Source organism: Eretmochelys imbricata, chromosome 2 (assembly GCF_965152235.1).
Source record: "Eretmochelys imbricata isolate rEreImb1 chromosome 2, rEreImb1.hap1, whole genome shotgun sequence".
Taxonomy (NCBI): domain Eukaryota; kingdom Metazoa; phylum Chordata; order Testudines; family Cheloniidae; genus Eretmochelys; species Eretmochelys imbricata.
Window position 1 is genome coordinate 143128859 of NC_135573.1, and position 15967 is coordinate 143144825.

General features: G+C 41.0%; 1 protein-coding gene across 1 annotated transcript in view; it reads left to right on the forward strand.

The window, feature by feature from the left end:
• Positions 1-15967, forward strand: part of SEMA5A (semaphorin 5A) — a 460689-nt gene that overhangs the window by 413600 nt on the left and 31122 nt on the right. The window contains exon 17 of the mRNA XM_077809175.1: positions 8746-8916. Within this exon, the coding sequence (XP_077665301.1) occupies positions 8746-8916 (171 nt within the window). The remainder of the gene's footprint in view (positions 1-8745; positions 8917-15967) is intronic.

A 15967-nucleotide genomic window follows, 5' to 3' on the forward strand; every position in this document is an offset into this window, starting at 1 on the left:
GAGGATGGTGTGGATTGCACTCTCAGCAAATTTGCGGATGATACTAAACTGGGAGGAGTGGTAGATACGCTGGAGGGGAGGGATAGGATACAGAAGGACCTAGACAAATTGGAGGATTGGGCCAAAAGAAATCTGATGAGGTTCAATAAGGATAAGTGCAGGGTCCTGCACTTAGGATGGAAGAATCCAATGCACCGCTACAGACTAGGGACCGAATGGTTAGGCAGCAGTTCTGCGGAAAAGGACCTAGGGGTGACAGTGGACGAGAAGCTGGATATGAGTCAGCAGTGTGCCCTTGTTGCCAAGAAGGCCAATGGCATTTTGGGCTGTATAAGTAGGGGCATAGCGAGCAGATCGAGGGACGTGATCGTTCCCCTCTATTCGACATTGGTGAGGCCTCATCTGGAGTACTGTGTCCAGTTTTGGGCCCCACACTACAAGAAGGATGTGGATAAATTGGAGAGAGTCCAGCGAAGGGCAACAAAAATGATTAGGGGTCTAGAACACATGACTTATGAGGAGAGGCTGAGGGAGCTGGGATTGTTTAGCCTGCAGAAGAGAAGAATGAGGGGGGATTTGATAGCTGCTTTCAACTACCTGAAAGGGGGTTCCAAAGAGGATGGCTCTAGACTGTTCTCAATGGTAGCAGATGACAGAACGAGGAGTAATGGTCTCAAGTTGCAGTGGGGGAGGTTTAGATTGGATATTAGGAAAAACTTTTTCACTGGGAGGGTGGTGAAACACTGGAATGCGTTACCTAGGGAGGTGGTAGAATCTCCTTCCTTAGAGGTTTTTAAGGTCAGGCTTGATAAAGCCCTGCTGGGATGATTTAACTGGGAATTGGTCCTGCTTCGAGCAGGGGGTTGGACTAGATGACCTTCTGGGGTCCCTTCCAACCCTGATATTCTATGATTCTATGATTCTATGTGCACTAAGCAGAATATAACATGCTACACCCTCATATGCACACTTCCCTTCATCTCCACTTCAGGTATGGAGGGGAAATCAGGGACAGAGCGATGGGCAGAATCCCCTCACACAAGTGGGCAGGGAGTGAACTGAGAAGGGCAAGGAATGGATGATGTTTTGGTTCTGCCCTAGTCCCCCAAAGTACTGGCCACTGCCGCTGAGCCATTGTGTAGGAGGAAATAATCTTCTACTGGTCAGGGTCAGTAGCAGATTATAAATGTCTGGGAAGAAAGGAAGAGCAAAGAAGGAATTGATCCTCTCTGAGGCAAAACCCCTTCCCTGGGCTCTTTCATACTAGCCCTTACACAGAGCTCATCATTAGAGTATAATCTAGCTCTTAGTCCTTTCTGCAGCTAGTAAACAGGCATAAATTGGCAGCTAGGCAACTTTGTTCTCATTAATGCAGGATCAGGTTCTACTCTGCTCCCTGTCCTGCTTATCACTATTTAATTTGTATTTATATATGCAATACTGCATGCTTCTGCTGTGCAATGGGGTGGTGGAACAGAGGGGAGTAGGCAGTGAGGCCTAGTTCTCTCACCAGGAAATATCGCGGTGGCTCCACCCCCATACAAAGTCATGCACACCTGGGGTGGAGGGAGCGAGAGCAGGACCCAGAGGGACTGAAGCGTCCACTGCAGGGCCCAGGATTGGGCTACCCTCACTTCCCTTCTTATTCTTCTGTCCCCACCCTCACAGGGACTTCTGCATAAATTAATATTCTTTTGACCATCAAGCTTTTCATGCTTAAAAAATATTTTACTTAACCATATGAAAATAATCTGAAAGTTCAATAAAAAGAATCGGCACTAACACTAGATTCTCACTAATTGGAACACCCATTGTGAATTACTGATATTTGGGAATTAGTGAGAGTGGGTAAATTTTTCAAAAGTGCCAAAGTCCCACAGAAAGGCAATGGCACATAGGGTCCTAAATCACTTTTGAAAAAATTGTGCACTGACATCTCAGGAGCTCCTGAGTGCTTTGCAGGTTTGAGGCCCAAATGAACAAACACAATGAAAAAGCAAGGATAACAAATCACAATGTGTACTTGGTTCATTTATTTGGTCAATCCTAGTTCAGTTTTAATTATTCATATTAATACTCTATAGTATAGTAGTAAATGTATTGTGTATCTTTTACAAATAATGAAAACATCTGAGACCGGACTTTAACATCTGCTATTAAGTCTTTGTTGTGAGATGGAGAGATAATTAATTCTTTTTGAAGATTAAGATGAAGTGTGTGGCTAAGCCAAGTGTGGATTAGTGAGGGTCTGCTGTGTAGTGTTTTTTATCCACAGAACTCAAAGATCTCTACAAAGTTCAATACATACTATTATCCCCCTTTTTACTGGTGGAAAAATTGAGGCACAGTGAAGTTAACTGATATGCTAAGGTCATGCAGAATCAGTGGTAGAGTTGAAAATAAAACCCTGATTTCCTGATTCTCAGCTCCATGCTCAATCCAAAGCACAGCTGCCCTTAACATTAAGGGTTAACATATTAATATATATAATATTTGCATGCCTGTTTTGTTTGGAAGCTTTGATAATCATAACTAGACAATCTAGACATGCAGAAGGAAAGCAATGAAATGCCTTTCACATGATTTCCCAGACCTCTAAAATATGGGTAAGAAATCTTCAAATAGGGAATCTTCGGTGAGTCTTCTCTCTGATGTGTTTATATTCTAGCCTTTACTGGAATAGCATACTTTATTTCCTCTGCTGGTCCAATGTGGCTTAGAATTGTGCATATCATGTGACACTCCAGTTCACATTAATGGGATATAATCACTGTTTTCATTGGAAAGAATGGTCATCTGAAATAATTCATGTTAAAATGAGTTAATTGTACTCAGATTATTGTCCAACAACATGGAAAATAACATGTTAGAACTCTGAATAATGTGCTTTTTCTGTTGGTACAGAGATATACTGAATCATGCTGGGTTTAAAAGTACTAAACATCCTGAGTATGAAGAAAAATATTTGTAAATGTATGTTGACATCCATCTCCGTCCATCCATCCCCATTCATTTCTTGTTTTGTTTTGTTTTACGATATTAACCTGTGGTTGAAATATGGAATATTGAAATATAGGAAATACATAGTTATACTAATGTGTATGGAAAGAAATGGATTAATTCTGTTTTCAATATTTGAAATTTTATTACCTTATTTCTATATTTGGGATTGTGTCACACTATTTTTATTACCACTTTTTTTGTAAACTGTGAAAAATCTAATATATTCAGCACAAATTGTCATATACCAATAAACACGAAGATAAAAATACAGAGAAGTTCAGATACTACAAAAATTCCTGTAAGGACATTATGGAGAGTGTATGCAACTTTGAAAAACCTGTTAATCTCCTGTTGCTTTTTTCACTTCTGCCACCTTTTTCTCTGCAGACATACTGTGGCCTGTAGAAAAGGAGAGGACATTTAAAAGTAATGGACCAAATTCATCCTTGGGGAAACTTCATACACCAGGAAAAAAATGGGCTTTGTGCTATTTTCACCTGATCCAATGGCCATTAAGTCAATCAGAGTCCTTCCTAAAGGCTTTGGCCTTAGTTCTTACTGTTGTACTGCCCCTACAGGCATTACTTTGCCTTTCTTGCTGCTGCATTGCTCTGAGTCAGCTGTCTGCTACATGCAACACTTCCTTTATGAATGTTGACTGACGCAGCAGTGAACTGGGAGTGAAAAACTTTTTTTTGTTTTTGCTCTTTCCCCAGGTCAGGGGAAATGCAGTGATATCCATTGGGACTTGGAAAGAAGGGACTGGGAATCAGGTTGTATCTGGGAGTCCACAAGGGCACAGCAGAAAGTCAGGTCTCCAATCCACCACTTTCCCAGACACCCCAAAATCCCACATTTGTGCTAGTGCGAAATTCTAATTCCACTTAGCCATGTGATGCCATTTACATTTCTGTGAATCTCTATCAGTTCACTCTCTTTCAGAGGAACAGAGAAGACTCCAATCTTTCTTGCTGTTATTCATTCTCTTTTGCTATGTGCTCAACAAGATAACGTTTAGATGAGTAACTTTTTATTTATCTTCGTACCCAGAAGGGCTAGAAATAACTTATATGAAAGCTTCAGTTCTGAAGGACACTGCCCAATCTGTGCAAAACCCCAACTTTCACAATTTTATCTACATTTTTGTGAATGAAGAGGATCACCCTCTCTACTCATTGTTCCTTCCTCTCTTTTGTAAAACCCAAAGTGCATGGAAGGATGGCCAATTTACTTAATAGTCTTTTGGAAATTGCAAGTGGTGTGGATGTTTTATTGGAGCCGCAGGAGGTCCTATTTCTATAGACTATTTTTCCCTGGAACATCCTCTTCCCCAGGATTTTTTTTTCTTGTCTTTGTGGAGCAATATTTATTAACCAAGACAACAGCTATTAAGCAGAGAGTTGCCTGATTGCTCAGGAAAACTAAATACAACCCCTATAAAAGAAAACATTGTTTTGAGAGCACCCTGGCTTGTTGAAAAGGCCTTGTTACACAACATACCAACCTGAATACTTGTGAAGTATTTTAAAGCAATTTTCCATTATTAGGTAATTAATTATTTTAACTACCTTTTTTATCCAATAGCTCTGCTGTACTGTTATGTAAAGAAATTATGTGATGTGTGGAGCTTTCTTCATAATTCTTTATTTTTTGTCAATAAGGCTGAATCAGCATTAAGGATTCTACATCATGGACAACAAAGGAAGAGAAAACAGATGGTCCTAGGTTGCTAAGCAACATTATAGAAAGATGAAAGCAACCACAGATTTCTATTTAGGTCCTGTAAAATCTCATACAGTAAACACCCACTCCTTTGATCTTATTTAACCATGATGATTCCTTTATCATCCCATATTGTTAAGAAGAAAAAGTTTAGCCAGACATATGAAAAGGGGACTCGTCAGCTATTTTGGGGACTAGAGATTTATGATGGCAGACTAAATAGGTAAAAAAGACAGCACATATTATAATGGTGCCCTTTAGCACAACTACAATTAAGCCTCTGTCACATATTCTGTTATATTGTGTCCAATCTCCCGCCTCCTCTCTTAGGCTTATAACATACCTATAATAATTCTAGTTACAAAACAGAAATCTGTATGCAGTGTTGTTGTAGCCATGTTGGTCCCAGGATATTAGAGAGACAAGGTGGGTGAAGTAATGATGACTGATCAATCAGTCAGAATAGTCTCTTTTTGAGGAGCTACTGGAAAACAGGCAAGCTAGTAACGTTTTGCAGAAATGGCTTACGTAGTACCGTAAATATCTCAATTACTGTTTTTTATATAGTGCTTTGTTGGCTGTATGGTTTGTTGCTTTTCAAGGTAACTCAGTACAATAAGTGCACATTGTAAAACATTATAGAAAGGAAATTTTACATATGCTAATTACTTCTATTAAAGGCCCGTTTGACTAGTAGCTGCAGGTATAAACTACTAAACTGCCTGCTTGAATAGCATGAGATGCTGAATATTCATTATATGTAAGATTGTCTGCGTAGCTGCACAGGCAGATATTGATACCCAAATAAAAAGATCCTCTAAACTCATTTTCCTGCCTCTACAGTTTTTCCATATCAATGAGTTCTGTTTGACTTGGCAAATATGTATGTGCTGTAACTTGCTTTCCAAGCAAAATGACCTGTCCTCAATATATTTAAAGTATTCTTCAATGTCACTACCTGGAAGATTTAAGTATGAATATTTTTTGATAAGTGCATTACAGTACATATGTAATTTTTTTTAATGTGGAGCCATATCAATAAACTGAAGAAAAGGATTTTACACCTTTAAATACTCTTTGACTTCTTAGAACAGAAAGGTTCAAAAGGACTCATTAAGGAGTATTGTTTGAGAGGTACATAGATTTTTATATTCAGTGATGTCAATGAACCATAAATTAAGGTTTGCCAAAGAGTGCATTAAAATGAATGAACCATTAAAATAAATTGTGTAAGGCAACGGGAGTATTTACCTCTAATAAAGTGTGATATGCCCTATGCTTAGAGTGGGAAATATTGCAAATGCTATGGTAAATTTAACTACTGTGGATGGTAAACATCCACTTTTTAAGGACCTATAAAAGGAAAGTCAGTTGGTGCCTGATTTTCAAAGTTAGGTGTGTGCAGTTGTACACGTAACACCAATAAACCCTGGTCCTCGGCAGGTGGGATCAAACCTGGGAACCTCTGGAGCTAAATGCATGAGCCTCTACTGCATGAGCTAAAAGCCACATGGTTGTTAGCTAAGGCTGTAGAGCAGACTCATTAATCTCTTTCTAAGCAATCTTGGTGCCACTAGATGGGACAGAGCACCACACCCGGAAGGTGTGTGGGTTACATACACTTAGATTTGTATGTGCCTAGTTTATGGACATAAGTCATGTATTTACACAAAGTTATGTCAAGTTATGTGCAGGCATAAATACCTGCTGTGCACATATACATTCAATATATATTTACTAGGTATGTATCATTAGTGTATTTCGATGTAGCAGTTCTTATGTTCCGAAAATGTATTTAAAGCTACAGCTATGTAACATTTGTTTTTCAGAAAAATGGGGACATATTTCAAGAAGTATTTGTAAATCTCTTTTATGCATCTTTTGAACCATGCTCTTGTTATGCATGTACAATCTGTCAGCCCAACAAGAATCCCTGCTGTAAAGCTGTCTGGGGACTGCATGAGACTGGTAGGCAGGGAAAACTAAAACTGTGTAAACAATTTTCAGAGTCAGAAAGGGAATACCCCAGTAAAATCATTAACTGGCAAATCTGCTTTGTTTATTATAGGCTTAACCTATTAGCAGTGTGTATTTTATTATGCATTTTTATAAAGATAAGCAGACGTGTTGGCAATACAAATTATTTTCTTAGGTAAATATTAAAAGAGAGGGTGATATCATTTTAAACTTAAAACCAGAAACCTAAATGTATCTATATGCATATTTCTGCTTAAAACAGAGATGGGCTAAATATCCGTGCCACCTCCAATTTCCATGGTTTGGATATAATGGAATCCAGATCCAGACCAAACCTGTTTTGGTTTTTGAAACCGAAAACCCACACTCTCAGCCCATCTCTATGAAACCTCAACTTCAGACATTCTTTTGCAGTTGTGCTATAAAGAACATAAAGGCCATACTGGGTCAGATCAGTGGTCCATCTAACTAAGTATCCTGTCTTCCAACAGTAGCTGGAGCTGGTTGTTTCAGAGGGAATGAACAGAACAGGGCAATTTATTGAGTGATCCATCCCTTGTGATCCAGTCCCAGCTTCTGGCAGTCAGACATTAAGGGACACACAGAGCACTGGGTTGCATCCCTGATCATCTTGGCTAATAGTCATTGATGGACCTATCGTCCATGAACTTATCCAGTTCTTTTTTAAAACCCAAGTTCCACCAGTTGACTGTGCGTTGTGTGAAGTACTTCCTTATATTTGTATTAAAGCTGCTACCTATTAATAGCCTTGAGTGACCGCTGATTCTTGTGTTATGTGAACGGGTAAATAACACTTCCTTGTGCAGAGTTCAGGTGCTGACTCTGTGGGTGCTCCAAGGCTGGCGGACCCATGGGGAAAAAATTAGCTGGTGCTTAGTACCCACGGCAGCCAAGCTGTGTCCTTATTCACTTTCTCCACATCATTCATAATTTTATAGACCTCTATCATATCCCCCCTTAGTTGTCTCTTTCCCAAGCTGAACAGTCCCAGTCCTTTTAATCTTTCCTCGTACGAAGCTGTTTCATACCCCCAATCATTTTTATTGCCATTCTCTGTACTCTGTCTCTCTCTCCCCCGCCTTCCCTCCCCCATTTTAGTGTCTTTTTTGAAATGGTGCAACCTACCCTTTGTTTTCTATCTTTTAACTGGAGTGCCTGGGAACGCTTTCAGGATCATCGAATGATCCTTCATTTAATTTAGTGACAAGCCTTTTGTTATCGTAATCACCCTGCCTCTGTTTATAAACAAACTCACTGCCCCAAGGGCAGAAGCTGTTAGCAGCACAGAACTCGTCACATTCCACACTCAAACTCTGGCTCCTGGGTGCTGAGCTAACCGCTTGCACACATGAGCACGACTAGGGACAGCTGCCGGTGAGTGGGTGCCCGCTCCAATGGGCAGGGCTAGGGGGGGGGCTGTGAGTGGAACGGGCACGCCGGTGGAGCTACCAGTGCAGGGCACTGGCTCCTGGGAGTAGAGGCCCGACATGCTGCTGCTTTCGCAGGTAGAGCGCTGCAGCTTCGCAGATACCTATTTTTATCCACGGATATCTGCATCCGCGAACATAAATTTTGTATCCACACAGGGCTCTAGTTCCTTTCTCTTCCTTCCATTGGACAATACTTTTGTAAATCTCAGAATGCAAAGTAAGCTTCGTAGCCTGATCCCATTTGCCAGGTGGGGCGTAAAAATCTTCCATTGACTGTAGTAGACTTTGACTCATGCTCATGGAACACAAACAGGATAGCTTGATTTAAGTGGTTCAGCCATGCAGAGATTTAGGCCTGGTCTACACTGGGGGATTGACCTAAGATACGCAACTTCAGCTACGAGAATAGCAACTCCGCTTCCGCCTCTCGTTGCAGTGGAGTACAGGAATCGACGGCAGAGCAATTGGGGATCAATTTATCGCGTCTACACTAGACGCGGTAAATCAATCCCCGATAGATCGATCTCTACCCGCTGATCTGGCGGATAGTGTAGACGTACCCTTAGAACAATGAGTTGTTATTTCTTTCCAGTTGATGGAAGTTGGTCTTGTTGGTCATCATGGTCAAAGTGCTCAGCAACTTGTGGAGGTGGACATTACATGAGGACCCGCTCATGCACAAACCCAGCCCCAGCCTATGGAGGGGACATCTGCCTTGGACTTCACACTGAAGAGGCACTTTGCAACACACAACCCTGTCCAGGTACAGCAAATCCATACAGTACTGCTTTGCTTTGAATATACCATAAAATAGGGCTGCTATCGCTCAACCTGTTCAGTAAAGTACATTTTGCTTTTATCAACCTATTAAACATCTAGGAACAAATTCTTTCTGTCCTCTGATACATGCACATCAGCTTACAATGAATTTGCTGTGATTGTACATCTAAGGGCAGAATTTGGCCCACAGGAGATAGCCCTAATGTCATGTTAAATGAATTTTTAAGAGGCTATCAGTTTAGTTTGCAGGTTTCAGGTCAATGCAATTTAAAATGGTGTAGTTCTGTACACAAAAGATTGATGCCTTGAGAGATTTTTAGCTATAACAGCACAACAAACACTTCAGTTGTAGTACTGGGTGTTGTAGGGCAAGCAGAAGTTTGGAGGCTCTAGAGCCTCAGCTGATGTAACTCAATGTAATGCTGAAGACTTCAATGGAGTTGTATCAGTTCTCACCACCTGAGGACCTACCTAGCTCCTGATCTGAAAAAAAAGACGTTTTGATTTAAAAATTATATCTGAGCTCTTCTAAAGTAAGAAATGGGAACAAAGTTTAGTGCAATCTATTTTCACATTTACAAAAATGTTAACCCTTTAAAATGCTTTCCTAGATTGTAAGACCTTTGGGGCAGGAACTGCATCTTTGTACATACTTGTACATCACTTTGGGGCCTCTGGGCACTACTGTAATATCTATATGTAATCATCATGGAAGTGGACCATGATATTTTCTGTCATTTTGATTGTCTTGACCCTTGCCAAGTGGTCTTGTGAAATATTAAATCTTTGCAAAACAAGGAAAATAAAAGGACTAATAAAAGAATCAGAAGTAGAAAGTAAAAAGTAACATAAAAAGATAAGTCAAGGCACAGGAACCACTGGGAAAGCTTTTATGTCTTGCTGGTTTATAGGTTATTGTTAACACCTTCTGTTCTTGATTATTGGAAAAAAGTAATGTCTGCTAGCAGCAATAATGTTCTGTTGCATTACCTGCTTGATTGAGGGGTTTATAAACTTTATGGCATAAACTTATTTCTCATGTGATGAGGTCATGCACATGAGCATGCAAGACCCAAGAGTGTGAATTTATAGATGCTATTACCCAAACTACAATTACAAGTAATTTCCCTTTCTAAGTACTTCATGACTTGCCGTGGAATAAAATAGCACCTACTCTGTCAAAATTACAGCAAACTTTACTCTCCACCTTGGGTTTTAAAAAGTGAAAATAGAACTCTGTAATTGATTGGATTCCTCAAGAGGGATGGCTCATATATGTACTTAAAATTATCACAGCAGCCTCAGATCCTTAAGGCATTTTTAAAAGGTCAGAACTGTCATGTTTCTTGTGCTGTTTCCAGTATTATTATAGTGGTTTCTCTTACAGTGCAGCTATTGTTAATGGTCTGTTAGCATTTCCATTAGCAACCCCGGTTTTCAGGCAATTATAACTTGTGCTCTTTAGCTTATTATGACTTGATTGTTAATCTATTTTTTCCGACAAAAATCATATATCATCTACATTAAAGCCTTTTTAATCATCAGAGTGACACAAGTCTCACATACCTCTTGCTTTGTCTAATATTCAAATCTAACTAAAAACCAACCTTATTTTAGATGAAAATTTGCAGTTTGTTTTCTTCTGTCTCCCCCTCACAAACAAATACGTCTTCTAACTAGCTGTGATTTAGTTTGAAAAGTAGCCATTGCCATATGCAGTAGCTGCTTTTTCAGAGTTCTCTTTTACTGTTCTTATTACACATTATGGGCCAAAACTGTGATCTGGCTGCTGTAAACTGCTCCATGTGCACAGACCTCTGCATGCGTGCAGGGCCATATTGACTTTGAGGGGAACACCCACAGGCACAGGGGTATACCTATACTAATCAGTTTGCAGGAGAGAGAGCCTGTATTTTTAAAACCAGTGTACAAATCTCAGATTTAAGAGGGAAAGGAATATAGTCATTTCAAACAGATCTTTGGTTGAAACTTGGCATCTGGAAATTACAAACCCAGGTGGAATTTTTAATACAAGAGAATAATGATGATAATTGTTCAAGTGGTGAACAAGAAAAAAAAAGGGCTCTTGCAATTTCAAACAGTTTTATTTTGCCAAAATTTAACAGAAAATTAAATTTTACATGCTGCTGATCCTCAGGAGGTGTTGAGGTTTTGTTTTGTTTTTTAAATGTCAGTTACAACTGGAAATGACCAAGACATTTACACTTGAAAAACAATTACAGAATGATTTATGCACAATAACTGTTTCTCAAACTGTCTTTTCAACTTTATATTCCTATCTTTTAATTTTAACTAAACAAAATCTTACTTCAATGAATGGAATGTCTATACCATTGATCAGTAATTCTCTATGTACGGCATATCACTGAATGTTATCTGGAGCAATGGTGTCTATAATTTGTAGTATTGCATACAATAATATTGGGTACTTAGAATAATGTATTTGTGGCAGCATCAAGAGAGAAACAACATGCTGTCCTTGGACCAGTCACTCACACACACAAACAATGGAAAAGAACAATTGAATTTTTAGAAAGAAATGCACAGTTCTGTTGGAGAAGAATGTGGATAAACATTGATTCTTCTACACTTAGTGTACAGATAGGTGCTCAACTTCAGGTGCACTTACACTACATGTTTTTGATCACAGATTTTTGGTAGTAGTGCCTGTTGGACCTGTGCATGTGCCCTACATGTCCTCATGCCCCGCACTGAGGCTATATAGGGCTATGAGATTGAACCGCCCTAAGTTCCTTCTCAATGACCTTCACCTGAGATGGCGCATTAGTGTGCCTTTCTACTCAGAACCATGAACGACTCTAATTAATTTTTCTTTCTTTCTTTTTCTGTTTGTTTTAGAGGGGTCAGTCTAAATTCCTTCCCCACTGGGGACTGGGAACTTTCTCCTCAGATCACCATTGTGCTGGGGTATTCCGTGGCTCACTGGGCTTCAAATGGTGCCTCTCTTTCCAGGAAGCTATCCCAGTTACTGACAAGCACTCCCCTTTGTATCTGCTGCTGAGGGAGTTTCATTGTTCCCCCAAAGTGCTCCATTTGCTGTGCTTTTAAAGGCAGGGCTAGGAAGAATTGAGAGATAAGGCTCATTGTCTTGATGATGGAAGTCTCTCTCCATCCAGCCTCAGATCCAAGCCAGGATCCCCCCTGGACATTAGCATCAGAGTGAGTACGGTGCCTCTTCAATTTCAGCACATTCACCTGAATCTGCCCAAGGTAAAGCCTTGGAGAAGCCCCATGAAAATATAGCTCATTCTCCTCAGAAGGGGTCTACTTCAAAAAAGTCTCAGTGTCCTCCAAGTCAGTCCGTTTTGGAGACCCACGCTGGATACTACTGAGGCTTCAGGCACTGTCAGTACCAACCTCATGCCCAGGGCTCCGGGCTCTTCTAAGAACAGGGCACCAAACATGCTTGAGTTCTGCTTCTTCAGCACACATGGTCTCGGAACTTAGCAGCACAGGAATCTAAGCACTCCTCTTCTAAGAAGGTAGTGCCTACAATGCCCTTGGTACTATCTGTACCTATATTGACTTCCAAGACATCCTTAGTACCAGTAGCCATGCCTCTCCTATGATCTTGACATTTCCTAAGACATCCTCCTTGATACCAACTATATCTACCAAAAGAGTGCAGATGGAGCAGCTTATGTCCTTGGTACTGACAGTGGAACATAGCCCCATACTTCAAACTTACCCAGTACTACAGGAATTCAGATATTCCAGAGATGTAATTTTTTCAGCTAAACAGGAGTATCCCCTGCTAGTGGGTACCGAAAGATTATCTGTACTAACGCAAGCATGCTCATCAAAATTGGACCTTTCCCCAGTACCGTTTGACTCTCTGACATCTTTGGAGAGTGGTGGAGCTCCCCCGCTTGATAAAGATGTACTCTTGGCTGAGTTCCTTTCTCCTACCTTTGAGGAAAAAGAAGAGTTACATCAAAGACAAGCACATGCCCCCACAATCTGGTTCAAGCACAGTGATGCCACACCTCATGTCCTATGGACCCCTTCAGTTGCCATATCGCCAACAGTTTTTGGGGGGGCGCCTCTAATGTCTTGTGGATGGCTACAGAAGAAGAAATTCTTCTACCCTGTCTATCCCTCCTCACCTTCCTCAGGTTCAAGTATCCTTCGAGGAGCAGGAGGCCAGAGCAGATAAGGAGGCTACCTCACAGACAAATATTTCTTTTTCTTTCCCAGATGAGATGGTTATGCCTCCCCCACCTTCTATAGCTGATGATTTATGAGATTTCCAGGGGTTAATTAAACATTATGTAGACTCTTTACAGATCCCTTTGAAGGAAGTCAAAGAATTGCTGCATAAACTCCTGGATATCCTTCAATGGACTCCTTCTGCCTATGTTGCCCTGCCCATCAATGAGGCACTACTGGATCCTGACAAGACCATGTGGCAGAGCCCAGCAATGATACCACCAACATATAAAAGAACCAATAAAAATATGTCCCAGCTAAGGACTCTGAATTTTTTTCCCACCCATCCTGCATCCAACTCCCTGATTGTGGAGGCAGTGAATGAATGTGATAAGAAACACCATACTAAAGCCACTCCATACAATAAGGATAAAAAATATCTTGATTATTTGGCCATAAGACCTGTTTCTTACCTGTTTCAATGGCCCAGTATAGGCAGGTCTGAACTCAAAGCAACCCCAGATGGCCAGGTTTTAAGTTTACTTGCGATGAACAGCAGTGAGGTAAGTCCATGTAGAGTGCCTACTTTCAAAACAGGAAGTAAAAGTCAAAGTTTGATGCTGTATGCTCAAAGTAATACACATGTATTATTTGCACTGGTGCTTCTTTCCAAGCATTCATGCCAAATAACTGTATGTGCCTGTAGCGGAAAGAGCTGTCATTCAGCACAGGTGAGAGTGTCCTCATCCAGATACACATACCTGAATATACATGAATAATTTCACATTCAGATAACCAAGGTGAATACATTTTGTTGATCATTGGCCTAGCCCCCAATATAGAGCTTTTAGCCATATATGACCAAGGGAATTTGGTGGGTTTTATTCTAGAGGTAGTAATCAAAATTAGTATGCTTCCACCAGATTTACCCATGTTTTTTTGATATAACATAGCCAGCTCAGGATTGGGGATATGCATAGGCTTCTGTTTAAGAGATCTGTATGCTTCTCAGCTAAGGTCAAGGATCTGGGCTAAAATTTTTAACCTTACAGAATGACTTTAAACTTGCAGCAGTGTGAGCACAGCCTTACATTTCTTTTGAATTTTACTTAATACCCTAAAATTATTTCCATCTCCCCCACCCCATTTATTTAAAACATAATTTTTAATTAGGGAGCAGATAAGCAACAATGCTATGTTATACACAGCACCCTGAACTAAGCTTTACAAAAATGCAGTCTGAAAACATTCACTATTAGATATTATAGCATACTTTTTTAAAGTGATTTAGGACTTTATTTTATTGTTTGAGATAGTAGAATGGTAATTTGTAAATATGAGTACTATATGCTAGAGTTATGCAGAATATTCACAGTAAAAGCTGAAACCACGTGAGACTCTTCTGGTTTCAGGTTTTTCATTTAAAAATCAGACTGCTTACTCCAAAAGATTCACAACCCTTTCAAATTACCCTAAATTTATTTTGAATGAACTTGGGTCCACTTTGCAGTAGAATGAGGCTGCTTTATAGTTTTGCATTTGAAATCATGTGACATTTTTGAATCTGCCTGGTTTTGACACAAAACTAGGTGAAATTTGATAGTGAGATCTAAGTTTTGCTTTGGGTTATTGGATTGATTTAACTCAAACCAGAAACACAAGCATAACTTAGTTGTTGAATAAGAGTATCTGTTTCCACGAACTCCTGGAAAGTGAAACATGATTTTTACAGCCCTCTATCTACTACTGTACACCAACCCTAGAAAAGTGCCTTGAAGACAGGACTTACTCATGTACTGTAAGAAAGACGTTAGATGAGTAAACACACAGTATCTAATATGGATCAGATAAATTCACTTCATTTAAGAGCAATATCCTGAGATCACACAGAGATAGCATGGTGTGAAAATAAAAATCCATTAAATAAAATTAGATAGACAGAAGAACAAAGCTAAAAAAGAAACAGAGGCTGACAATGATCCAAACCTGATACAGAGAAGGAACCTGGAGATCTGATCTGAAATATAGAAGAGTGCCTTACGATTTCAGAAGTGAAGAACAAGGCCAGAGTAACAAGAAGGTGGCTGGGTTTTTTTTAATTTAAACCAACATCTTGCATCAAACCTGGAACCAGGGCCGTCCTTATCCATATGCAAACTACGCAGCTGCATAGGGCACCAGGAAATTTGCGTGCTGCTCCAATGGCCAGCCCAATCCCCCGTCCGGCTGAGCTGGCCAGGAAAGCTGCCCCGCTCCGCCCCGCCTCTTCCCCAAAGCCTCCGCCCCAACTCTTCCCACCCCTGCTCTGCCTCTTCCCCTAAGCTACGTCCTGGGGGCTGCAGCAGGGGTCGGGCGCACGCCGCACTCACCAGGCGGCGGGAAGTGGAGCAACCTGGCCCCAGCTTGCTCTGCTGTGCCAGCTTCCAGCTGCGTCGCCGGTGGGTTCTGGGAGGCGGTTCCCCCTACCCCCAAGTCTGGGTACCAGGAGAGCAGAGTGGAGCGGGTTGGGGTCATGTCACTCCACTTCCCACCGCACTGTGAGTGCAGGGTCGGGCGTGCCCTGCAATCACTGGGTGCTAGGAAGTGGAACAACCCATCCCCAACCCGCTCCACTCCACTGGCTCCTGCTGTGGGATGGTTTCCCTCCTGCCCGCCAAGCCTGCTCCTGCCCCCCCACAGATCTTGGGCGCAGTCCCTGGTGGAGGCCTAGGGTCAGCCCCTCCCCCCTCTCAGGGGGGCTGCATAGGGCACCACAATGTCTAGGGACGGCCCTGCCTGGAAAACATTTCTATAGGTCTACGTTGCTACTGGTCAGTTACCTAAATTAACAAACTGGCATTGTC